A 27,565-nucleotide genomic window follows, 5' to 3' on the forward strand; every position below is an offset into this window, starting at 1 on the left:
CCCAAGCGCTCTTTATCGTTTCTCTCTGTCTCACTCTGAGTCTCTATCTCTCCCTCTCCGTTGCGGGCTCCAAACGAACGCCAGGCGTCGAGGTCGACTGCGTTTCCTCGGTTCCCCAATATTCGGTCTCGGCTGGCGTCGTAGTCGTAGCTCCAGTTGCTGGTGCGCTGTGCTCCACGTCGAGTCGCTTCGATCTCTCTCGCTCTCCATCGCTTGGCGGAACCAGCGTGTCTGTGTGTGTGTTTGTGTGTGTGGTAGCGTGTGTGCGTGTTGGCCATTTGCGCTTGCTGTAAATCTCTGGCAAAACTCCGGCTGCAAACACCAACAAATATTCTAATTAATACTAAAATAAACCATGTGAGCCGTGCCTCAGGCCTGGAGAGCAGCAGCCCAAAAATCAAAGTTAAAGCCCCCTCCACTCCGTTGCCTTTGCGTGGCGCTGGTTTCCCCCCCAAATAAAAGAAAAGAAAACTTCGGCTCGTGAAGTTTTTGTATTTTGTTGGCGTTGTGTAATCACTCTCCGAGAGTCGCCCCGGAGTTGGAGTTTATTTGCCTTTTGTACTTGTAGTTTTTTCGTATTTCGTTTCGGCATAAAAAATATTTTTAAATTGCCTTAAAGCTTGTGTTGTGGCGTGTGTGTGTACAAAAAAAAACAAAACAAAAAAAAAACGCTGACCCCAAAACTCCACTTCAACTTTAAAACTTCACTTCACAAAAGAGATATTCCCTAAGCAGAGGCGAAATTCAATCACAGGTGAGTCCCGTTCCAGCCCGAAAGCACAAACAGTGTGCTCCAGTTTTAGTACCGCCTCCGGACTCCCCTTTGTGGGGCACATAATTTTTGGTGGCACAAAACAAAACATCAAATTATTGATTTTCTTCTGGCGCTCTTTTTTTCCTGCAATTTTCCTCCTGTGTATATTTTTTGCTTGCGTGTTTGTGTGTGCATGTGGGCATGTTCATGTGTGCATTTAATCAAGAGCAAAAAAAAAGAACAGTTTTTATGCAGCTCTGGCAGCTTACTGTTAGCCTGGCAGAAGGGAGGGGGAGCGCGTGCTGAGCCGAGCCAAAGCCAAAGTCGCTTCGACGGTGACGACGACGATTCAACGCATTTGCATTTTGTCACATTGCCAAGGCGACGCCAACGACCCAGCGCCATATGGTCGCGATCTGATGCCCTACTTACTTCAGTTTAGGGTATATTTTGTTCTAGTTGGGATTGGGCATAAGCATAAAGGGAGGGAGGAGCGGCATCTACTAAGGAAAGGGCCACCCTTAGCTTATTTCATCGCCATCTCTTAGTTTTCTACTCTTCCATTCATATTCCTTTCCAAGCAGGGCATCCAATTGTCGATCTTCCCGACCCTAGCTTTCAATTTCGTTTTTGTTGCTTCCCTTTCTTTCGCCCGATGTTTGTGTACGTTGGACCTCTTGCATTATTGTGATCGGATCGGATCGGATCTCCTCTTTGACACTCCGTTTTTTGACTTTGTTGTTGCTGCCGATGGCACGCGCTCGTTTTGGTTTATTCGTAAATTCGTTCCGGTTTTCATTGCCATTTCATATTTCCAGTTGAATTTTTCCATATTTGGCAATGCCCACACTTAGAATATGAATAACCCAAAGAAATACAATCATTAATTGCCTTGAAGCTGCTTTTTTTGGCTTTGAAGAAAAAAGAATCAAACCGAAAAACGCCTGAAAATATTACTTTATTTTGTTGTTGCCATATATTTTGCTTTGACTTTGACCCGAGGGCGTGGAAACCAAAGCGAATCTATTTTGTGTTGCTTCAAGTATTTGTGGGGCCCCGATGATTAATCATAATAATATATATTAAGCCCCCGTTAGTCCCTGCTGTCGGCAGTGGTTCGGCGGTTGGTAACAGAACACCGAAAAGCGGCTTCTAAGTCATTCAATAACCTGGTTTATGTGCGTTTAATTCAGCTTACTTTCGAAAAGCAAAGCCTTTCAATGGACACGATTCAATGACCTTCCCGTGCATGTGTATGAATATGTATTACCATATGGCCTGGCCAATGACTTGCACTCGAAAATGTTAATTGAACCATGAAAGAGCGTGTAAATTAGAACTTGTTGCCACACAAAAAGAAAAGAAATCTGCTAATTAAGGCGCTAAAAACTGGAATGTCTTCACGATATAATAAATAATAAATGACAAATGGCAGCCAAAAAAAAAATAAGAGTCGAAAATCAAGCCAGAATCGCCATAAATATGAAGAACAAAAACTATGTGGGTGGAGAAACAGAGAGGGTAAGAAGTGCACAATCAACATTTATTATTAAATGTCAAATATAATTTAGAGGATGGCAAATTGTCGAGGGCGTCTGCCGCGCAATGAATTATTCTCCGTCTGTCGTTTTGGGAGGGGAAAACTGGAATAAGATTGGGGTAGGGTAGGGTAGGGTAGGGTACAGGAACGGTATAGAGGGGAACTACCATTTGCATAATATTTTCAATTGAGACTTTGGGCAGAGCTGGGGATCGGTTGGGAATAGAGGCAGTGTAGAAAAGGTAGTACTTTGGCCTTAACACATCCACACATCCAACCGGAAACAGCTTTCAAATATTGAAAACACACTCTAAAAGCTTTCTTATCATCGCACAAGTCACAACCCACTCACAAAATGGAACCTATCAAATGTTTTTGATAACAATAAACCTGAAAGCAGGGGGAAAATCACTGAAAGCAGTAGGAAAAACACTGAAAGCAGAGGGAAACTGAAACCCTAAAACAGAAATCATATGCGAGGTGTGTGGGTGGCCCGAAAGCCACGCTTGGGGCTGCGACTGTTTGTCTGGGAATTTATCAAGATTTCGACGACGGTTCCGTCGCTTCATTGTCACGAGGCATGCTCATAAATCTAATGGCATCTGCCAGATACAGAGATACATTTGATGCGTGCGCATTATGTGCATATTACAGATGCGTCTCCATCCATGACACCACTCCCATCCGAATGGCAAATGTCACTCGAGAAATGCAGAGCCGCGAAGGCCCGAAGGCATGATGGCAAATGTCAGGAAAGGATAATGTAATGTCATCTGTTGCCCTTGGAGCTTCGCCAGCGGAGGTTGTCTCATAGCAGTGGGTGGTGGAGAATTGGCGACTTCCATTTCTGAAAGTGCTTGAAGGTGGGTTAAGAGAGCGAAAGCTTTTGAAATTGTACATATATCCGAATAATAATAGCCTTTTAAAAAAGTAGTAGTGTTGGAAAATTGATATGGCCAGTGTTGGTAAACTCTTTTATTAGTGATGTAACACTAATTATGTGTGTTGGGCAAAGAGAAAAGCGTTTGAACAATTTTAGTTTTGGAAAATTGCAATGCAGTGCTGGTAAGCTCGCTTCTGAGCATCTATGTATATAGTAGTATTCTGTCTCAAACCATTCTACCACAGGAAATGTATATTTACCCATTTTTAGCATGAAAACTCTTCCACAAATCATGTCGTAGCACTGCCTGGGTTCCTTTAGGCGGAAACTCTATCTTTACCTTTCCCTTAACTTTAATTAGCTTCTTTCCAAGCATGACCGTACGCTGACCCTCGGGGCAGCCCCCCCGCCTTAAGCATCAGAACAATATCAGAAATCAGTGCCCTGTCCAGTGGCTGAAAGGTAGCCCCCGTGTTGCATACAGCACAATGAACTGCAATCTAGCCCCCGTGTACATTCTCCGTGAACGTGAATGAAAGAAATGGGAAGCGATGGCTGTTGCAGCTCACTGAAGCATCAAACGACGACGACGACGACAACGACAACGAAGGTGACTTAAAGTTGCAGCCACACCACACGGAGGAGAGCCTTGAATGAACAACGACTACGCTCTTGGGTCTGTTGGGGGCTGGTCTATCTCCGACTCTGTTTCTGCCTCCTCCAGCAATTGCATTCTGTGAGTGCGTGCGTGTAGCGCTGTGTATCCACGAGATACGTACTTACACGTACTTGTACATTCTGCTCTTGTGCTCTATGGTCATAAATGAGCAGCCAAGCAGCACGACAGCAGCACTGGAACTGGGACTGCCAATGGGCTCTGGTTCTCGTTCTGGAGATGGAGATGGGTAATCGTTTCCACAATATATATACATATATGTATCTTTACACTCCCACCCCCCACCCCCACTCTCTGTGTGACAAACGTAAAGTGTGCATAACTTTTAGTAGAGCATGAAAAATTAACTTTAATTTGATTGAAGGCTGGGCTGTTCCCAGAGATGGAAGGAGGAAGGAGTAGAGTGACTGCTGGAGGGGGGGGGGGGGGGGGGGGGGGGGGGGGGGGGGGGGGGGGGGGGGGGGCTGAAGCAATTAAAGTGTGATAATTAAATTGTGATATCAGCTGAACAATTTATCAATTAAGGCCTAATGATGATGGCCATCAAGAACTTAAGAACTGCCTTTTCTTTGGAGGAAATAACTTCAACTGATTGAAGGATATTGAAGGGTTTTCTATCTTCTTAAGTGCAATATTTGTTTGCATTCCCGACCTACGTCAAGTGTCAAAAACTTGAGAGAACTTTTATTGAGTGAAGGGTTTTGTGTGGCAAGTATTGAACATCCCTTAGAACACCTCAGTTTTCCCCTTTAAACCCTCTGGAGACCACGACCTACGTCAAAACTTCGGTTCGAAAGTCAAAACAGTTTCTGTTTTTCTCACGTTCTGCATCCAAGGAAGCAGCACCGTTCCGTTCCTGCTTGCCCCAACTACGTGAGCCGGATAATGAGCAATTTAGCAGCAGAGAACATCCCGACGGAGAAGCAACGAAGCGCAAAGGATGAGCTAGGATAATGCCACGCAGACACTTGAGTCGTCGGCAGAGGCTTAGGTCAAGCGGTTTCCCAGGGAAATTTGCATCAGGGATGGTGCTGCTGCTGCTGCTGCTGACTGGTGTTTATGCTTTATGAAACAATTAATATGTCAGTCGGCGGTCGGCGGGTCAGTGGTCGGCGGCTTAGAGACAGATTGATGGGGTTGTTGCCTGCTAAACGAACAAAACCAAAATCCCGAAAACCCAAGAACCAATTAGAACGAGAACTGTCAACATCAGGCACGAACGCGCACGAAAGTTTTCCTTCATTTTCTTGAACGGTGAACGGGCTCGTGTGCGGCACGTTTTTGCATGATTTCCTGCCGCTGCCGCACCCCCAATCGCTTGGTGGCAGGGGTATTAACAAGAACGAGAACAAGGACACTCCCTGGCATTTGTAGGCCGCCGTCGCCCACGAGCGTGTGGCACATTATCCTTAAGCGTCGCTCTTTATATCCGAGAGCTACAAGTGCAAAATGCTGAGAACAGCTTTTCCCATTCTCTACCCCCACTCCTGAGAAAGAGCGAGAAGGAAACAGAGCGCCAGAGAAAACGGAAGGAGACGTGGAACGTGACGCCGCGTGTTCTGTCCGCAGTTCCCGTGGGAATTTCCAAGAATCTCCGTATCCGTAGCCGTATCCGTATCGTGGGCGTGCGAAATAATTTGTATACGTCCTGGTTTGGGCTTTCTCTCTCTGTGTGTGTGTGCGCTGGTGGCAACCCTGTTTAATAGGGCTGTGGTGATTCATGGCAACTCTTTTTAATAGGGTTGTGGTGTCTTAAGACGAGAAAGGAGGATTAGCAGATATTTTCTGATTGAAAAAGTTTCTTCGTTTCGAGTGTTTATTGGAGTTTTTTAAAGCTCGTATCCCCTTCTTGGTGGTAGGGGGTATCTCTTTTAAACTCAAATTTACTTAAGTAATATCCATCGCCCCCAAAAGATTTCCCCATTCAAAAACCGATTTCATGCTTTCGCTTCAAGTTTTAGCAACTTTTTGGCTGTGCAATCAATTTCCAGTTTATGTGTATCCTGTGTATCCTTGAGGCAAACAACTTCCAAACCAATCAAGAGTTTACCCCCCTCCTCTCTGCAGACAAGAGGTGCAACACCCACTTGTATCTACCTACATATCCGATGGCAAAGCAATCAAACTACAAGATACAGCACAACAACAACAACAACAACCAAAAAAAAAGAGAGAGAAGAACTTTAATGGACATCCGGCTTTCATTATTCGTACTTTTATTATTATTATTCTTATCCCACCTTCCAGAAGGTGGCAAGGTGTGGCAGTGTCAGAGGCAGAAGAAGCACCTCAAGTGCAACCACAATAAAACAGAACGAGAACCAGAAAGCATACACACACACAACTACAACTATAAGTACAATCAAAAGTACTCGTAGATGTGGCTGTGGCAACGGCAACGGCAGCGGCTGTGGATGTGGATGTGGATGCGGATGATGATGATACGAGTATTTTGCGTTGGCAAAGGAAATGACTTTTGGCGTGGTCGAAGCCCAGAGATGGAGAAGAGTGGAAGTCGCAGCCTCAGCCACAGCCATGCACAGCTTGGGGCACACAAGAAGAGTTAGAAGAGAACGAAGAGCCGCCTCATTGAGTGTCTGACGCTTTTTTGGTTTATGGCTTTAACTGGCAGGAAGATTAACAATTGCTGCCACGATTGCTGCCTGCTGTGGGTGGGTGGTTGTCTGTGGTTTTTGGGCGCCTTTATGGCCATCATTAATCTTGTGGCATGCCCCGCCGACAGACAGACAGACAGACAGAACAGAACAGCGGAACGCACTAAGAAGACCAATCAACACTGTGCCGCGCCTTAAGTCGGTTACTATTTTCTTTATTGATTCACTTGTGGGGCATGCCACTAGCCCCACCTATAACACTATCCGCCCCTCCCCGCAACCCACAGCCCCCCATAGACGTCTGTCCATGGTAGAGTGTAAATTTATCGCGTATGTAAACAGAAACAAAGGATAAGCTAATTAATTTTATTACCAATTAAATGAATTGTAATGCAGTCTCTTCTCTCCAGGAAATGAAAGGAAAACCCACAAAAAAGTACATGGAATTTGGAGGCAATTCTAGAGATAATTAATGAAGAAAAGGCTCTGTAGGATGAGAGACATTAATAGAGGTTCAATAATTGAGATATTTAGGAAAAAATAATCATTAAATTAGGAATATATATAGAACCAATCAAATCGGGTATCATTTCTGAAGAAATAATGAGCAAGTTTCTTGTAAAACTCCTGAAGTAACAGATCAAATCTTTCCAGTTCTTTTAAAATCGTTTCTATATCAGATTTCTTTCATCAGAAAGTACTTTCAAATCACTTAAAGTCTCTTTCCTTCTTTGGAATTCTGTTCTCCATTCTTAAAATACCCACCATTTGACATTTGCTTGGCACTTTTTTCGCCCATCCCCATCCAGGGAAATGTAGTGAAAAAAGTGAGAGAAAAGAGAAAACTGAAAGAAGAAAAAAAAATGATTGCATTAATGCAATTTTAGCATCTCCGAACGAAACAGAGAGGGCAAAAAGAACTTTAGCGGGCACGTTCTGTAGCTGTATCTGTGTCTGTATCTGGGGTCTGGGGGTCTGGGGTTCTGGGCCATCCTCTGGAGTCGGTCCCAATTGCCGGCACATGACTATGACTCCGCCAATGGCCATGCTGCAGCTGCAACAGAAGCACAATTCAACTAAATGGAAAAGGACGGGGGCGTACTAGTAGGAGTAGTGCTGTTGCTGCTGATGAAGAAATGTTGTAAAATGGAATTGCATTACACATTTTAGGTGCCATTTGTGTTCGAGGGGGATACAGACCGTGGAGCAGGAGAGGAGAGCGGAGTAAGCGGAGTAAGCGGAGTGTGGCAGCCACAAAGCTGATGATGCGCAAACAAATTGGATGCCAAATGCTTGGCCCACGTAGAGGGAGAGAAAGAGTGAGCCATAATTGAGATATTTATGGTGATGGCCAATATGGATTGATGGATCCATAAGCTACTCGTAAAAGTTCTCTTTTTTGCAGAAAAAACTATAATTGGCGAAAGTTTCAACAGTGGGGTTTAAAATGTGAGTAAATTTCAAATATAAATCGTTGAAAATTTAATAATTAACAGAAGAGCCCAAAGGCTTTAACTAATTGAAAACTTGTGGACCCGGGAAATTTCCAATAAAATCCAAGTTTTTTCCTTGGAATATTCCCATTTTCCTGGGGGCACAGACATTCCTCTGTAATTCAGTTTTGTCCTAGTTTCAGGAGCATAATCAAATTAAATTCCAATAAAATTGTGTGTCGGTTCACACGCTCCATGCCACGTAGCCTTGCCGCTGCCCCTCCCTGGCTGGCATATCAGATAATGCTGGTATTTATTTTTTTTAGAGCAATCTCCTTTTTTATATTGCCTCTAATCCGATAAATGCTTTTTAATTGCATTTGCAACCTTATCCCAGGGACACTTGAAAATGTGTTCATGCCTGATGAGAAGAGGCAGAGAGAGGCAGGAGGAGGCGTGCAACGGGGTGGCGGATGGAAAGATGGAAAGGCGAAGGGCGAAGGGCGTGTGCAACCCTTGGCTAATTGCTTGGGTGTGAAATGTGTCGTCGAAGGACGTACAACCCCTATAAAAAAATATAAAAAAACGGCGGTACCTCCTGCGGGAGACAAAATTGATAAAGAATGAAGGATGATGCGACCACTAATTTTTTGTTGGAAGATTAGATAAACATAAATCTTTGGAAGCAAAATAAATAGTAATTAGGATGAAAAATAAACATCAATTAAAGCTGGGAATAGAGTTCGAATGGAAAATTCCCTCCATTGATCATTTAACCCCTCATTTCTCTCACTGTTTCGATACGATATTCTCCAAAAGCCAAAGTTCATTCAACCGCAAGCACAGCTTAAGCTTGGCTTGGGATAAAGCTCTGCCACCTGCTTGGCAAAGCTCGCAAGAAAGCCCTCAAAAAACCACTCGAGCTTTTTCATTCAGACGTCCGTCTCAAGAACCCACTCAAGCGATGCCTCCAGAGGCCTCCTAGCATACATATGTATGTTTCTTTGCAGCTCGTAAATCCCACACACAGATGCACATACTCGTACGTTTGTATGTGTGTACATAAATATGTAAAAAAAAACAAATTGTGAACACGAGACAAAATATTCGCGCGAGGAGACATGACCCTAATGACTGTGGGAATTTTTTTGTAACCGCCGTCACTGACATTGCCCCTTATTTTTTATGTGTGTGTGTGTAAACACAAGAGAGCAAGCTCTTAAGTTCTTGTTAAGAGCATCTTGGGCCCTAGGCATTGCCAGCTCTTAGAAAACTGGTGTTTGAATTTTTAACCGACATTTGAGTTGGCTTTGAGCAAAGCTCTTAATTATTGTGTATTTTTAACTAATTTTTGATGTTTCTTAACTTTATTCCAGCATTACAAGGCACACACAAATTACAACAATTTTAAGGTAAGTCTTTAGACGTTTTCTTAAACCTATTTAAAAGAGATCGAAACAAGTGCAAGAATTTACAGGAATAAAGAAAAATAATAATAATTCCCTAAAACAGCCGTAAATCTAGGAAATAATTATTGAAAATTGTTCCTAAATGAATCACTAATAAATTTACATGAATGAAATCAACGAATCAACAGAAATGCCAATATAATTTCCCTCAAAGTACTAAAGGATCGCCGTAATAAAACGATAATAAAGAAATTAAACGACCATCAATCGCAAAAAAAAATATTTACCATTACAAGGAAATCAAGGACAAAATTATAAACGCACATAAAAATGAATAAAATCCAATTAAAATAACAAATAATTCCTACCAATTTGTATCTAAATGGTTTTTCAATTACCAAAAGTACAATTGATTTGGTAATTTCCCTGTCTTCCCATTCGAGATTCCCAAACAATTTATCCGACAATAATAATTGCATTGCCTCCTTAATAACAATTACTGTCCGGGGATTGAGTTTGTTTGGATTGATTCGGGTGGGATTACTAATGCCACGGCAGGCCTCCGCCACCGCCTCCCCCACCTCGGGTCGGGGCGACGACCGACACACATGTTTCTCTATGAGTGACTGTGCTGTAAACCGCTCAGTGATGTTTGCATTTAGCCGCATTTTGATTGAATTTTTGATTAGGTTGCACATGCGGTTGTGCGGCTTTACCTCCAGCCCAGCCCAGCCCAGCCCCATTCTGACATTGATTTCTCCTCCCAGTCACCCAGTCTCCCACTCTCCCATTGGCGTTGGCCCATTCTTCAATCTGCAATCTCCACTTTCCGTTTGCCGTTTTGCGGCTTTGTCTGGGTTTTATCTTTTGTCTGTTCATTGAAGAAAGCAGTGCTGTGGGAGTACCTGCAGTGGCAGTGGGTGTGTCTGCGATATGGTATCCAGTTCTTTCTATTTCTTTTTTTTGCAACCTTTGCAGAAATTTGTTGTTTCATTTGAAATGATAATAGTATACGACTTTGAGTACATAAATGCTTATATACTCGTACATATATATGTATGTATTCATTTTATACCCTCTGCTCTGCTCTGCTCTAAATATTCTTGGTAGCATTATTTATATGCGTTTTTACCTGACTTTCTTGGGTCTACCTGGCTCTCCAGATTCGTTGCATTGCAATTTTTCGCACGTTCCAATGTTATTCTCTTCTCCCTCTTTAATCTCTCACACACACGCACACACGCTTAGGAAATGTATCTAGCTCTGCGTTGGTTCTCTTTTTTTATCTAGGTTTCTCTTAAGCCGCGCTCTTTGAGCAAATAACGACCTTGTCTCTTTCACTCGTGCTTCTTTCGCTCTCTCCCTCTCTCTCTCTCTGTCGACCGATACCATCGATCATTGGCATTGTTGTCACGGAATTTAGGTTGGGCCACTTATACGTATAGATAAGTTCAATTCAATGATTACCCGAACATTGATTATTGTTTAGTTAAACAGTTTTTCCTAGTTTTTTGTGTGACATTCTTTGTTTCCCTGACATTTCATAACCATCTTACGATCCACTACTTGGAGTCGCCATAACTCTCTTTGGCGCGGCGGCGCGTCACTCTCTTGAGTCCACAATCACTTCCACAGCACACGCTCCCTTTGGATGAAAAAACAAAAAAAAAAAAAAAAAACTGGCAGCTGCAGAACTCAGGAACCAACAACTGGTTTCCGGTGCTCTACAATCGCGTGCATGGGGTACATGGGTTACACAGTCGTAATCCTGGATCATATTAGATCTCTGGCTTACTAATTGTTGCAGCAAACAGATTAAATATTTCGCTGGTCTTTTCTGCGGAATTCCAGACCTGATGCCATGTTTTCCAAGAACTGCTTAACCGCATATCCCACCTAGTGATTATCCGATATCCAAGCCGGAGATCTTCGGAAGCAGCGCATCTGGGATTCTACCTACCCCTCGTTTAGTGGTCGCTCTTTTGCCTCGTTCTACTACAAAAACCAACGCTGTTGCACACACGGCCATGGCCATGGGTGTAGTTAAGATCGCCACAAAGAGGGAATCCATCCATCTTATCACCATTATTTATCAGAGAATACCTAACGCTCTTTTTGGACTCAGATTCGTGCATCCCCTCTCTTCATCTACGCCCCTGCGTGTCGCAGTTTTATCATTGCCGTCACCGTTGTTGGTAGTAAATAAGACAGGCACGAACACGCACACAGATACAACCCCCCTGCAACAGCTGTCGCTCGTTCGGCTCTCTTCTGTCGCTCTTTGGCCGCTCTATCCACCGCGTCTCGTTCGCCTGTACAGTAGAGCAATTTGAGCCGCCGCTGTTTCTCAAAAACCGTTGCCCCGGACAAACGTGTCGTTCCGTTCCGTTCCGCAGTCTCTCAAGCTTCGATGTGCGCGTGAAGGGGGGGTCGCGAACCACAGTTATTTGTTAGTTAGTCTCGAGTGCTTGGCCAGATCTCAGACCAGAGATTCCACCATTCAATCCATCCATCCATAGATTCGGTCCAGGTTTAGTCAGGGAGCGTCTTCTGGGGGAGTCGATAATCGGTATTTATCGTTTTTTGCTCGGTTTTCCCCCACATTCCGTACCGTGTTGTTGTTGGTGTATTTGTGGAGTGTTTTCTTGGAATCCAACGCCTTTATGAGTGCACAGAAATTTATTTAAGAAACGTTTGCAAAAAAAATATCCACTCAAAAAAGCGACAAAAATACAAGTTATATAAGGCCGAAACCGGATTTATCATTCAATACGACTGTGCGGCATATATTATACGAATCGACTGTGTTACGAGTATAAATATATATATGTACATATGTGCATATGTGAGCAAAACAAAAACTGAACAACAGAACTCTTGGATATACAACAATAACCCAGTCTCCGATCCAACCTCAACCACAACCCATATATACGTAAATGGTAAATTTTTAATCACAAAAACGCAGAAACAACAACAGAAGCAACCTCTTGTAAAACGAGTTTTTTGTGTGAAATAAAATTTGCATAAAGATTTTGTTGTTGCTTTGACATTTTGCAAAAACACAAAATAAATATTTCGAATTTTTGTACAACTTTCTGTTTAGGCTTTTGACGTTTTCAAAGACTTGCAGGAAATATTTACACATTTCTTCAGCTGTTTAAACGCAACACAGATCTAGATCTGTATGTTCACAGGTGTCTTTGTCTTTACAGAAACTACCACATCTTAATGGGAATATCATTATTAGGATCCCCATTAATTAGCCAACGAATGATATTCCAATATGGAATGGAATATTGGGTAATTTGCACTTTGAAACTGGCAATTCGGGAGTGGGGATGCAATTAGCAGGTTGTTTCTATATCAAATGAGCGGAGGAAAGTCCATCTACAGTTCCGACTGACTGATCTCTCTCCCTCTCTCTCTCACGACTGTGATGATGAATCATTAATTTTTGCATGACTAAAACCGAGGTTTTCAATAGGATAAACAATATAATAAACAATAGGGAGAGCCTCGAGGTTGAAAAATAAATGGATAAACAAATGCAAAATATAATACCCTATCAAATACTTTCATTGGAGATAACTTTGTTTCTTTATCTCCTTTCTTTTTTGTATTTGATAAAAACGTAATTTATTTTAATGTATACTTTGTGGAAAATTGTTTCGACTGTCAACTGCATAAATTACGAGGGAAAACAAATGGGGAAAACAGGGTGGAACAATTTCCCATTGAAATGAGTAATGAATTGGCCAAGAAGAGTGAGAACAAACGCTCGAGTCGGGCGAGAGTGGGTGAAAATAAATTATAATTACATTGTAATTAAATGCAAACTTTGGCCCCAAAGCGAAAGCCCCACACAAAAGGAAAAAATGCCAGTGTTCTGCCAGATCTCAGAGATAGACAACCGAAGAGATCCAAAGGTTTTCCCTGATTACACATGAAATAAATCTCGTCTTCAGTTCATAAAAAACTTCACACAAAACAGCAGAAAAAAAGCTATTCAGAAACATTCCACAGAAGAGAGAAAAAAGAGAGAGAAAAACTGGTAACAAGACAAGAGGCAAAAAAGTAAGAACATAATGCTTTATGGGTTGGGTGCAGCACCAGCAGCAGCAGCAGAGAGAGGAGGATAGATGGTTGGGGCAACCGGTTCTTCAGTGGCCACTCCACACTCCACCAACATTTTCTCACATGCCTTTCGATTATGCCAAAGCGACTGACTGCATTCTTTGAGACTCGCGGACTCTCTGGCTCGGCTTCGGACTCCACTGAGCGGCTTTCGCTAAGCTGTTGGCTAAAACCCGACCGACCCGAGCTTCAGCTCCATCTCATCCTTCCACCCATCCTCAAGATACAAGTTCAACAAACAGCAGAGAGGTATACGAGACAGAGAGAAAGAGATCTGCTGCTGTGGCTGTGGCTGCATAAAACTTTAATTTCATGGAATTTCCTTTCTATTTTTATGCAGCCACGCAGATGATTAACCAGTGGGGAGGAGGCAGCGGCAGAGCCACTCAACTCAAGAACACGGGAACAAGTCCAAGACCAGCTCCAAGTCCAAGTCATTGTTGGCTCGTGCAACTGCTGCAACGTCTTGGCCATTAACTTGGCAACGCGTCTGGGGGCTCTGCATCCCGCATCCGTTGGGGCCGGGCATCTATTCCATGGATTCATTCTGCTTCTAAGGCAGCAAAAAGGAAATTACAAATGCAACAAAAATTGGATAATTATGCGACGTAAACGTTTTGCCATTAAGTCTGCGATTAGTAAGCAGATTTCCCATAGAAAATCCTGTATTTAATGATGATGTGCCCCATCAAGACATGAAAAGAGATCTCCCCTTTGGAAACTCGGCTGTAAACAGCAATTGACTTAAGTAAAGGACTTGGCAAAGTTCTATTAACTTTTTCATCATTCTTGACACCTTTCGTGGCTGGCCTCTCTGTCAATAGTTAGCCAGAGCCTTTTTCATGCCCCAAGACCCCTCCTCTAGTGCCTCTTGTACATTTCATATTAATGCCAAAAAGTTTGCCATGCCCAACACGCAGGCAAAATGGTAATAACTTGGCCTTGAGTTGGCCATCACAGAGTGTGGAGTACAGAGCCATAAAAGCCGCAGAAGAACAACGTGAATGTCAAAGGGCATGTACGAGTAGTAAAGCAGGTTTTTATTCCTCTGAATTTTACCTGCACTGAAGATGGACTTCAATTTCCGTTCTGTCAGTGGTTTTAGGCATGAAATAAGAAGATTATTTATTGATTTTCTTGGATATTCTTTAAAGAAAGGCTTTCCAGTGGGGATTTATGCCTCGAAACTTTCACCATTCGGAGTCTGTATTCCCTACACATTTCTATAAAAGGGGTCCCCCCTAATGGCTTTTTCTATTCAGCTCTGATATCATCATCATTATAGCTGTTTCCATGGCTGATTGGGGGCTCTATTCGAGTAGAAGAGTGGAGCCACTTCTTTGGGCAAACACTTGCCACACCTGTTCACATTTGCCCCCGCCCCCCCAGCCCTCCTGAGAGGAAAGTAGGGGCATTCTGCGCCATGTAACTTGTTACTTGTGTGCCCCCTCCGCACGTACACTGCAAGGGCTTCCTGAATATGTATATTCGCTGTATATTTAGTTCTGTGTATCGATTATTTCCCCACCAGTATTTGCAGTCTACTTTCGGGCGCTGGCACCCCGGAAATTGCCACAGCAATTGGCCAACATTCACAGCTGTTCTGTTCCATCGAATGTGTGGAAAATGTGTGTGGGGGCGTGGGGAAAATGTTTATTTGTGTCAAATAAACAGTACAACGGAAAACTGTCATGAAGAGAAAACGTAACTTTGTTACAGTTTTGTGGGCCATTAAATTGATTTGCGAGTACCCGCCATTCGCCCAATTTTCTATCAAAAAACCCAACGATTAACTATGACAATCAGAGCAGAGAACGCAGAGTGGGGAGAGAGAGAGAGACCTTAGTTAGAGAATTTGTTAAGCTTCGTTGACCACACGTTCTCGAACCCAGTGATGACCTTTATAGCTATAAATCGGTTAGATAACTATCTGAACTTCAGACGTAAGCATTCAAAAACTTAGTCCCATTCTCTGTTGATGTCACGTAGCTTTCCAGACAACTTTGTCGACAAACAAAGGTATCTGCTGTCTCTCTGGACTTTTGATTTCTTATCAAACTATTATACTAGGAAAAAACCCAAAGAAACCTTCAACTAAGGCCGTGTTTATCCACGTCTCAAGGGGAAATATATCTAACATTTTGTGTACTTTGGTTACATGAGGATTCCGTGAAGATCTCTTGGAAAATGCAATAGAAAATCTTGGATAAAAGTGGCTCCAATCCTCAATTAAAGTCCAAGAATATCTCTTGGAATAATCTTATATGAACGTGTGTATATTTCTCGAATAAATCACAATAAAAAACTTGTAAGTTTTCTTGTGCATTTCCCAGAATATGCTCCGCGACTGCAAGGAATGTCAGAACTCTTATCATGAATCCATTATGAATAATGTATTATGTGATTTTCTTTTTCTTTTTGTGTTTTTTTCTTGTTTTTCCTTTCCAATTTTCTTCTTGTTTGTCTTTCAATTGAATTTTGCATGAATTAAAAGCTTTAACACTCGAGAAAACTTGTTCTTTGAAGAAGAAACAGGTTCCCCACTTCCCCACTCTTCTGGCAGTGAAAAATATTTGATAATATTCGTTCGTTATGTATGCCATGGAGCGCATGGAGCTCTGTGAGTTATAACAATTCATTTGCATAATTCGCAAAAAATACCAAAAAAAATACAAAAAAATACATTTGTAGAGAGCTAAAGAGAGAACTTCCTCTGAGATCGATACCTAATTTGGTTTGCATCTGCTTCGAAAACAAACAAAGGATCAGACACGAACCACAAAAAGGTTCCTTCTTCTTTTTTTTCTACCTGAAAATCGTGGCAAATCCAAGTGACTTTTGTTGTGGATGGAGGCAGCAGCAGACGGCAGACGGTTCCACACTTAACAAGGCTCGAGGACCTCCTCCTCCAACTCCGACTCCGATTCGAACAGAGAGTCCTGGTCCTGCTCCTTAGCCACGTGCAGCAGTGGAACATATGTCCTTTGGCAGGGGTAGGGGCTAGCAGAACAACAACAACAACTGCTGGCTGGCTGGCTGGCTGGCTGGTTGTTTGGCAGCCGGCATCCATTCAAACGACAGATGCAAACCATTTTCGAAAAATATACAGAACCAGAAACCCGCTGAAAATTGAGTTTCCTTTCATGCCGTTTGCATGTCTCGTGTGTGTGTGTCGACGACAGGATGGTGTTCTACTACCACTTATACGATTACCTCTAGAATCCATGATATATACATACATATAAAGAATGTCTGTGTGCGTTTCTCTTGTTTCTACACGCGTTCCATGCGTTTATTATTTTGTTTTCATGCGTTTTGTGACTCCTTTTTCAACTTCCGTTCGGTTCGTTTTTGAGGTTTCTTTCAAGTGTTTTCTTGTTGTTTTTTTGGGGAAAGGAAAGGGATGTGGTTGAGATCCAGCTAGGGATGTGTTTATAACAAAATTTATTGGTTTATTAGCTCCCAAAGGTTTGTCTTTTGTTCTAACTGTACCTAGGAGCAATTTTCAGAGAAATTTTAGCTATACTTTTCACAAACTTTTCTATAACCTTGGTGGGAAAATGTCACCCATCTTTAGGTACTATTTAATTCCAAAATTAATTTTCCCATGAAATGAAAGTAGGTAAAACTTCGACCCATCTACAGACGCTCCAATCTCTTCTTTTACTTTGTTCGATCTTGAGATCCTACCGACATTTCTTAACTGATTTTGAATACCGCATCTTTTCTAGACAGTTGCATCTCCCGAGCATCCCCTAGACATGCCCTACCGCCGCTCTTCTCTTCTTTTTTCTCACACTCATTCCCACCCCAACCCCCCGCTCTCTTACCTTTGGCTATGTATTCCCATATAGCACCAGGTATTCCTATGAATATAATGGTCAGATCACCGCCCAAATTGACAGCCCAATAATTATGCACACTTTTTCAACAATACTCGTACGAGTAATGCACATTCCCTCCCCTCTCGGATGGCAATTAGGACGGGACTCTCCGCCTGCATAGGAGGACATGGGTGCATAGGAATTCCCTACCTCCCTCCTCACACTCTCCATTCCCCTTCGCATTCTCCTCGTTAGTTAAGGGTGCATTTTGGGTCAGCGTGTGAAATATCTAAGCATCCATCCCAGTCCCAATCCCAATCCCATATCCATGCATGAGTAACCTCTCGGCTGAGAGAGGGATTCTTTCAAGATCAAAAGGATCCTTTCATCCCAAGAAAGAAACTTCTTCTTCTCCTTCTTCTTTTTTTTTTTGGCAAACATTTTCCTACCCTTTTCTATCGAATGAACGGATTTTAGTGCGTCACAAGATAAAAAATTCGCATGTCTCATGTCTACCCTCCCCTCTCGAGGGTTACCCTGAAGCCCTCCATTCTTCGGCGTCTTAAGAGACGTTGCTGTAAGATTTTTTGTTATTATCGCTTTTATTTACATTTAATCTTTTTTTTCGGCTCTTGCTGCAATTTCTTTGCAAATAGAGAAAGAGAGGAGGAACCAAAAACCAGCAAAAACCTCAGGAAGAGTGCCAACAGATTGGTGGAGCAGAAGAGGGAGGTAGAGCCCTGCCTTGCGGTTTCTTCTGTTTTGATTTATGATGAAACGTAGCTTTTCTTTACGACTTTTTCGTGCATATGTTTGGCTTCCAAAAGAACCACCCACCACCTACCTTTCTTGAGCACTTCCTCCCCTATGGGATTATTAATTATTTGCAGAAGGATTTACGCATAAGCTTGGAATTTATTGCATATCTTGCGACAAATTTTCGTCGTTTGTTTGCCAAAAGTTCAGTGTTTGAACGGAAAAGGTTATCTAATTTATTTTTTTTTTTGGGGGAATTAAGAAGTACGTGAATGGATAAGAAATATAAAGAATATGAAGGGAAATGTTTAAGGGGGGCTGCCACTCATAATTCCCCAAGTAATTCCCTCTCTTAAATCCTTAGAAAATCCTTTGGGTCTCATGCCTCATTGCACCTTCATTATGTCCCCTAATTGAAGTCATTATCATGGGAGCACAGTTCTCTCCCACTGGCCATAAAAAAATGAAATAAACACACAGCCGCGTCGCTTACAGGAGAAGGAGAGAGAGAGAAAGAGAGAGAGAGAGAGAGCCTTTTAATTGCTTCACTGAATATCCTCACAGCAGACACACAAAACGTTGGCTTATGATATTCCAAAATGTACTATATTTTACAAAACAGAAAGAGAGAAAAAAAATAAAAAATTCCCACGACCACCGACACTGCAGCAGAAGGCTAGAAGGAGGAAGAGCATAAAGAATTATAAATTCCGTAGCAGTAGAGCGAGGGAAACCCTCACAGGACGAGTGGCAGCTCTGCTGTGGGTTCGGTGGTGGTTCCATGCCCTTGCCCCTTGTACCCTTGTGCCCCTGTGCCTTCTGTGTGCCCCAGACAGTAGCGTCGTTTGGCGGGAATAATTATAATTTTATATCATGTACTGGCAAAAAAAAATGAAGAAAAAAACTAAAGAGAGAGCGACAGAAAAGGAAGCCATAGGATGTGTATCCTTTCGGTTTCTGACCAACAGAAGAGGAGCGTGTGAAAATGCATTTTCAAGTGCAAGTTTTGACACTGAGACATGTACATGTGTAGGTATTTGTTGGGGGTTAAAGGTGAAGGAAGAACTACAAGTATCTTAAGAGCAGGGTAAGCCAAGAGGGAGTCCATAGGCCCTCTTTAGAGTGGGAAGAGATTACAGAACCTAAAGCTAGCGAAAGCACAGATTTCCAACCAAATGAATTGCGTTTCCATTGTTCTCTTGGAATTTCTAGAACAAAGAACACAATATGAGAAAGGGTAGACCCCTTTGAAGATAGGTTTCCTTTCCCTTTCAACATTTGCAGTCTGCAATTTCCGAGCTTGCACAATATCCCATATTTTGCCATTTGAAAATCCAATTTTTTGCACTGGCAAAATCCCATTACACTCCCAGGGCACAGGCTCATCTCGTCCCTGGCCCCCTTCGTACGTGATTTCCATTTAATCTTTCTGCATAACAATTGCCCACCCACACACCTCTCAGGACAGCCTACATTTGGCCATAGAAATATGGCACAATAAAGGATTGAGAGCCAGGCTAGATGGGTGGGTTGTGGGGAAACTTTTCTAATGGGATTTCCTAGGTGACAATTTTCCCCCCACCCACCTACGCCTCCCACTGCAATCAAAATTCTCTATCACTCTCTCTCTTTCTCTGTGCAATGTGCAACAAGTGTCGTTGGCCTTTTGAGGGCAAAAAACAAAAATTAATTACTTTGGGGGGGCGATGGGCGTTCGTTCTCTGTGCCACCCACTCCACGATTGAAGCTTGATTGTGGTTATGCAATACAAATTACTCGAATATACAGATAGATAGATATATGTATATAGAAGATATGTGTACATCGTGTACCGATGTATAAAAGTGTCATTGACTGCGCTTGTTTCCAGGGTTAATTGTTTAATGCTAAATTAAAAACATGTCACGACATTTTTCAGCAGTCTCTCTCTCTCCCTCTCTCTATTCATTCCACAACGAACAACACCCTATAGAGGGAAACCAGGCATGATGATCCAATGATTTATGGATGGTGTGGTGTAGTGTGGTGTCTGTGGTCCACTGAGCATAAAACTCAAAGAGTTAATGAATTAATTAGTGGGCGGTAGACACTCTCTTAAAGGTCAATGAGGGGCGCAGACTTGTTTCATTTGTGACCGAGCGAATGATCATCATTCAAAGACCCAATCAAGAACCCCTAAACAGAACCCTCTTTAAACACAGGCCATCCGCTAATCGATTTGATTTGTTTAACCTGCTTAAATCATGGAAATTAATCCCCCACCCACGCACGCACGCAGCGAAAAATAAATATAAACACTGATAAAAGGCGTAGACATTGTACATATCTTCCCTTCCATATTTCATATGATTATTATATTTCTTTTCGTTCGTTTTATCAGAGTATAAACTGCAGTTGGGGATCTCTGTGCTGTGCTGTCTGATATTCTTGGGCAAACACCACGTACCGTAGCGAGATTTTTTATGGCTGTAGAGAGAACCTGTTTCGGTTTCTGTCGGTCTGGCTTATTGGTTGAATGAACCCTTCCGGTTGTTGTTGGTGTTGCCCCAAAACCACGCACTGCCTCCCGCCTCCCGCCCCCCTCTGATACACCGATCGATTGTTGTTGTCATTTATGAAATCATGCCTCATTTTAGTGCGTGATTTGGCTTTTAGTTGGGGCCTTTTGCTATCACTTTTCATCTCTCCCGCTCTTTGGGCCATGAATCATCGAAGTATCTGAAAGTTTCGACTCAAGTTTTTTTATGGTCTTTACGAATATTTACACGAGGTAATTCCTTGGGTTTATTAGCTTTTTTAAATGGGTTTCTAAATTAGCAGAAATTCTGGAGTTTTTTTTTATTGGTTTTTCTACATATCCATGGCAAAAGGTCCTGCAGTTCTTCAACCAAATTGAACCCTAAATAATTTATTTTACTCTCCAAAACATGTCTGCCCACTCTTTGGCCACTAAAGCATCTCTGACCCACTTTGAAAATCGTTTATAGCCTTTTTCTTTCGAGAGATTAGCCATCTCTGTGCTGTGGGGAAAAATGCAGTCAAACAGCATCCCATGCCCCCAAAAGAGTCAACGCCCTTCTGTCGAACGCCTTCTAATGAACGGAGAAAAACCAGAGCCAAAGCCAACAAATTGTGGGATTGCCCTTGTGGTCACCAAAGAACCGACAAGAACCAAACTTCGGGCCATTTTTAAGTAAATAAAATTGTTGGGAGAACTGGTTTTCAGCCCTGCCACAAGAAGAAAGTCGCCCCAAAGTTGCAATGGAATTCGGAAAACGTTCGAACACGAACATCTTGGATAAGTTGGGTAAACAGTAAACAGTAAACCGTAAATAGTAAATAGTAAGCTATAAGCTCAATTAGGAAACACTGTTTGTGTTTCTGGCCAATTAGCATGGCCTGGCTAATGGGAAAGCTCCGTGGAAATGCAGGGAATGAAAAGTTCAGGTCTTCGGGTCTTCAGGTCCCAACAGAAAGATCTTCAGACAGAAGGACAAACAAACGGAAAGATTAAGCCTTATTTATTTCATTTAAATATTAGATAATAACATTGTTTAACTTTTTAAGTTTATCTTGGACTTATTTAACAAAAACACAAACAGACAATTGCTGTTCTGAATAGAATGTTGATTGTTTTTGCTATACAAAAATACGAACTAAAATTTAGTAGAAATCACTCAAAAGTCAAGTCAAAAAGCGCATTATTCAAAAGGAAAATCTACACAATTCTGTTGTGATTTCTATTTCTTAAGATACTGTTACTGATACTGATACTACAGTTATCAGGCAGCGCGTTTACCGCAATATGAGGCATGTGATAAAGTCACAAAAATGTCAGAAAGCTGTCGCCGCATCGCTGGGAAAACAAAAGCCCCCATAGAGCCCTCCCAAAAGCAAATAAAAGTGAAATATATTAAAAAGAACAGTATATTATATCTCTGGGCAAACAATTACGTGAGACACGACATCCAACCGCCAACCGACAGACGGAGGTCGTTCTCTCTGAGTTCTCTCCTGACTTTTAGTTGTAGTTGCAGTAAATGCGTGAAGGTTGGTTGATGGGTTGGAGGACTCGTAATACTCCCTGCCAGAGCACAGCTGATCTGGCTAATGGGGGGCGTTGAATGCGAATCAATGTTCCATTTACGATAAGCTGTAGCCCCAAAGTGCTTTCATGTGTCAATTGTTGATAGAGCGGGTGAATACTTAGAGTACGGAGAGGGTCATGCGAGTCATTGAAAACGTCAAAGCAGATAAAGAGTTCCACCGTCATTCCAGCCCAGACCAGAAAACTACACACTCTTCTACACACTTTACTTCCAGATCGTCCATCAATTTAATTGAATCAATAATCGAACTAATCAAAAAGCATAACGCAAATTCAATGAACAAACTCAAACGATCCAATAAATAAATCAATAAATATAAACGAATCCAACAAAAAGAACAAACGAAAAGTACTCTGCCATCTGGCAACGCTTTCTGCTCTCGAACGGAAGCTCGTAACGGTTATTCCACAGAATTTACTCACGCCTCGAGATCCGAGTCCCGAGACCTTGGTGTGTGTGAGTGTGCGAGTGTGAAGGATATACGCTTAAAGGAAAGACCGAAAGAGACAGCAGGCAAAAGCCATGGGAAACTCATCGTCACACACGCACGAACCACTGGAGCGCGGCTTCACACGCGGAAAATTCGGTGATGTTAAAAATGGGGTAGGTTCCTACCCTCCTCCCCCCCTCTCTCTCTGCCCACCTCTCGGGGTTGCACTTGTCTCGATCTCTGTCTCTCTGTTTTGTGCTCTTTTTTGTGCATTTTGTATCTGTTTTGTATTAATTTATTCACCCATTCTGTTCCCTTGTTCTGTATAGAAATCCGCCTCCTTTCGGTTTAGTAAAAAATCCCCAAAGAAAATGGATCGTCTGCGTCGCTCTTTTCGCGACTCGTTTCGTCGGCGCAAGGATCGCGTCCCCGAATCCTCGAAGCCGCATCAGTGGCAGGCCGACGAGGAGGCTGTCCGATCGGCCACCTGCTCCTTCTCGGTGAAATATCTCGGTTGTGTGGAGGTCTTCGAGTCGCGCGGCATGCAGGTCTGCGAGGAGGCCCTAAAGGTGTTGAGGGTAAGTTTTTGAAATGGTTGACATCTCCTTTGAAACACACACTATCTTCCACTGGAAACCCCCATTAATTATCCTTTTCCCTCCAGCAATCTCGCCGTCGTCCTGTCCGTGGACTCCTTCATGTCAGTGGCGATGGCCTGCGTGTGGTGGATGACGAGACCAAGGGCCTGATTGTGGACCAGACCATCGAGAAGGTCAGCTTCTGTGCCCCAGATCGCAATCACGAGCGCGGCTTCAGTTACATCTGTCGTGATGGAACCACGCGACGGTGGATGTGTCACGGGTTCCTTGCGTGCAAGGACTCCGGAGAGCGTCTCTCGCATGCGGTGGGCTGCGCCTTTGCCGTGTGCCTGGAGCGGAAGCAGCGCAGGGACAAGGAGTGCGGCGTCACGATGACCTTCGACACGAAGAACTCGACGTTCACGAGGACTGGCTCCTTCCGGCAGCAGACGCTGACCGAGCGCCTGGCCATGGCCACTGTGGGGACCAACGAGAGGAGCGTGGACGGGCCGATGTCCGCTCCGGTGATGGGGCCGCCAGCAGCCACCGTCAAGCCGTTCAATCCGTTCGCCATCGAGCGACCCCATGCCACGCCCAACATGCTGGAGCGTCAGGGATCCTTCCGCTTGAGCACCATCGGCAGCCAGTCGCCGTTCAAGCGCCAGATGTCGCTGCGCGTCAACGATCTTCCGTCCAACGCCGATCGCCAGAAGGCCTTCCTGGCCGCCGCTGCCGGCAATCCGTCGTTGCACACGCCCCTCCGCAGTGTCTCCCCCATTGCCGAGGTCTCGCCGGCGAAGTCCGCCGGAGATTCCGTGAGTCAGCTGTGCCAGGAGCTCAGCCAGGGTCTCTCGCTGCTGACCCAAACGGACGCCATGCTGGCCGCCGCGGCCGGGGACGACCTGAACTTCAACAACAACCGCAGCGTCAACCAGAACATCATTGCGGCCGAGAAGCACGAGCAGGTCCGAGAAATCTCATACAGTGCCGCTCCCACGGCGCAGGTGACGCCCCGCGTGGTAAGCACCACGCCCACTTATCAGTCGCTCTCCTCGCAGTCGCCCACGCGATCGGAGCAGAGTGCGGACCCGGCTGCTGCTGCCGCGGAGCTGCCCAACGCCGATCAATGGCTGGGACAGGTGGTGCGTAGTACATCGCCAGCGGCACCGGCAGCACCACCCAAGAGGCCCACCTACCTGGCCAATGTCGGACGCGCTCAGACGCTGGCCGCTGGAGGTGGAGGAGGCGGAGGCGGACCCGAGGATCCCTTCGATGCTGAGTGGGCGGCCAATGTGGCGGCGGCCAAGAAACTTTCGCCGGATATGCCAGTGGCTGGTGGGACTTCACGCTCGCCAATGCATACCAGGCACAGCACCAATCCGTTCATCTCTCCGCCCAAGGCGCCGGCGCAGACATTCCAGGTGCAGCTGTAGAGGGGGATCAGAGGATCAGAGGATCACAGGATCGCAGGATCACAGGATCACGAGGGGGTCAAAGTGTGGTTCACTTGAAAAAAACACAGAGGGGAGTAGTGGAGGAGCAGAGCAGTCGGCCAAGCACACGGGATAAAGGATGCAGGATGGATGGATGGTTATCACAGAAGATACGCAGATACTTAACGCAGACATAACCAATGTTGAAATATAGAAAGATACGCATACAAGAATCCATTCCCCACTTAAACTGCTTATAGACTAAAAGATACGTTAGAGAGAGAGATAGAGAGAGAGAGAGAGAGAGAGAGAGAGAGAGAGAGAGAGAGAGAGAGAGCGAGCGAGATCTGTAGATCTATCTATAAGCCCCACTCTTAGCACTAACTTTAGGTCTTGTTCTTTAGGCCAGAACCCAACCAACAATTGACCAAGCTACCAAGTTACCCACAAAACGAAAGAGAAGAATAAGGACCAGCACTAAGCAGCAGCACTCAATCCTTTTACACTCTCCTACAGAATCTGTATTATACTTTGGTAATATCCCTTCCAATCAATCCCACTCTAAGCATAATATATATATATAAAGCTATATCTGCTATATAGGAAACACTCGTCTTATTATTATTATTTTAATGAATTTGTCACGTGTGTGCGGAATTTCACATTGTTTTATAATTTAGCCTAATTTTTAAATCTGTACAAAATGTATTATACTTAAATTATAAATATAATTTAACGAACAAACGTAAAAAAAAACAAAACGAGAAAAACTTCAAGTTATTTAAACGGATACAAAATAAATCAAGCAGCTAAACAAAATTCTACTAATGAAAATACTATGATAAATAAATAAATATGCAAAAATATATATAAACAAAAATATACAATAATTTTAGAAGATACATATGTATGTATATGTAAAAGACAAAGCGAAAAAATACATTCGATTTGTGTGCGTGTGTGCTTCATGTGAAATGTGATTTTTGTGTTTTAATATTACTCTTATTTCGACGAAGTAATTCCATTAAAATCGTATAATGAAATGCACCAAAATGTTACTAAATGTTGGATATAACTATCCTCGAAAACTAGTTCAAGCCTTAGATAGACTCATCATCCATACAACAAATTTAGAGGGAATCCAAGAGCTCCATTATCAGAAACGATCCATCGACCCCTGGAGTGTATCGTTCCTATATAGATATATCAGTGGAGATGGAGATAGAGATCTATTGTATCTGTACATAGTATTAAATCAAAGATTCGAATCGAAACAACTATTTACATTTTCATTTCATTTGCCTTGCAAAAAATGTCACCGCGGCTTCTTTTGAATATGGTTTCCATTGTTTCATCATTTCGACACAGAACTTTTCTATATATATTTACACTGTTTAAGGGCACCGTTTGAAGACTTTAATCGAAAGAAAATCTATCTAAAAATTGACAAAAATGTCTCTTTAAATTAAGCAAAAATCAAGAAGGCTCCAAAGTGGAATAAAAATTGAACATTTTACAATGAAAGACCCCCCAAAAAAAACCTATTAAATACATGAATACATATACAATATTATCTCATACGAGTACGAGTATATAGGAAATGCATATCGTTTCGTTTGACGTTTAGTGAAAATTGACAATGCACACATACGCATAAAATACCTAACTAACAAATAAAAACCAAATTATTATCAAATGGCACATAGTATCTGAGATATTGTGTTTATGTTTATCCGTTTTGTACGACAATTGTATCGAACAAGAGAGTATTGAAATACAGGACACGAAATCGTTATTGCATATTCGAGTATTGTGAAGTATTTGGCATTCATTTGAGCGTTAAATAAATTATACAAAAATCAATTTAAAAATTGAACGAATAAAATTGGTTTCTGTGGCGGGATACAGCGGGCGCCACCTACGAGAGGGTACAGGAAATACACGTTTATGGCGCCACTGAGCACTTCCTCATGTCCCTCGACTTACTCACTCACCTGTATTCTATCAACATGTTGCTGTGCGACTTTTTCACTAAGAAACATCTAGTACCGTTATTTTTTGCAATGCTTATTCCATACACCCGACCCCGCTCTTTTTTGCTTATAGCGGGATGATGCCGCCGTTTTGGACCAAAAAAATGTAATAAATCAATTAAAATAACTGTTTTCTAGTACATCGAATATTTAATACACGTTTTGCACTGCCATTGCACATATTTCACACACTGACTGCGATCCGTCTTTCTTCTGCTATGTTTCGGAACATATTTTCATATTTAATATTTTCGCCACTGCACCACACGACTGCGCGACAATATTTTCGACGATTTTTCAGTTTTTCCGGATCGAAACGGCAAAAAACGCGGAGCTACTTGTTGATCCTTCAATTGCGCGGGATAAAATGAGAGAGCGGCGTCACGTAGGCCAAGGCAGCTGAGAGCTTTACCTGCTTTTCACCTGCTCTCTACCGATACTTCACGTGTAGGGCCACCTGTTCACCACCTGTCGGCCACCTATTGGTACATGGCTGCGGGTGGCCTAGTGCTTTAAGTGAGGCTAAATTGCACCTCCCATGTAACAGGATCAAGTAGACTGGCGCGCAATTGAAGAATCAACAACTCCGCTCCAGGGTTTCCGATTTGATTCAGAAAAAGTCGTTTGGTGCGGTTAAGACAATATTATGTAGAGATTTGACTGAAAAACGAAAAATTGCCAGAAAAAATACAGATCAGAGTGCAATGTGAAATGGAAGTGCAAAAAGTGTATTAAGAATTCTGTGCCCTTCATGTGTAGTATCTCGCAGTTCGTGGATGAGTTACATCTTCACGTGTATATCCTTTTTAAATCGACATATATAAATATACATATATGTATACACCTGAGGCGCCACCAATCGTGGAAAATTAGAAGTAAAAAACCAGAAGTAGAGCGATGATAATTATAGCAAGGAACATAGAAGCATACGAACATAGGAAGCAAAATACTTCTA

General features: G+C 43.0%; 1 protein-coding gene across 2 annotated transcripts; it reads left to right on the top strand.

Moving 5' to 3' along the window:
- Positions 1–78: 78 nt before the first annotated feature.
- Positions 79–26,377, top strand: LOC108162548 (protein numb). Of its 2 annotated transcripts, none has more exons than XM_033393297.1 (4): positions 79–754; positions 9,278–9,313; positions 22,896–23,144; positions 23,231–26,377. In XM_033393297.1, exons 3-4 carry the CDS (start codon positions 22,938–22,940, stop codon positions 24,575–24,577), a joined length of 1,554 nt encoding a protein of 517 aa, XP_033249188.1. In that variant the 5' UTR covers positions 79–754; positions 9,278–9,313; positions 22,896–22,937; the 3' UTR covers positions 24,578–26,377. The 2 variants fall into 2 exon arrangements, with proteins under 2 accessions (XP_033249188.1, XP_017152822.1); XM_017297333.2 differs by lacking the exons at positions 79–754; positions 9,278–9,313 and adding exons at positions 11,627–12,252; positions 22,351–22,739.
- Positions 26,378–27,565: the final 1,188 nt, after the last annotated feature.

This window comes from Drosophila miranda, chromosome 4, assembly GCF_003369915.1.
Source record: "Drosophila miranda strain MSH22 chromosome 4, D.miranda_PacBio2.1, whole genome shotgun sequence".
NCBI classification, from domain to species: Eukaryota; Metazoa; Arthropoda; class Insecta; order Diptera; family Drosophilidae; genus Drosophila; species Drosophila miranda.

Bases quoted from the DNA above. Each gene is read 5' to 3' on its own strand.
- LOC108162548 (XM_017297333.2), top strand. From the start codon at position 22,659: ATGGGAAACTCATCGTCACACACGCACGAACCACTGGAGCGCGGCTTC. The intron at 22,740-22,895 runs GTAGGTTCCTAC...TGTTCTGTATAG, and splicing joins TCGGTGATGTTAAAAATGGG to AAATCCGCCTCCTTTCGGTT. The intron at 23,145-23,230 runs GTAAGTTTTTGA...TTTTCCCTCCAG, and splicing joins AGGCCCTAAAGGTGTTGAGG to CAATCTCGCCGTCGTCCTGT.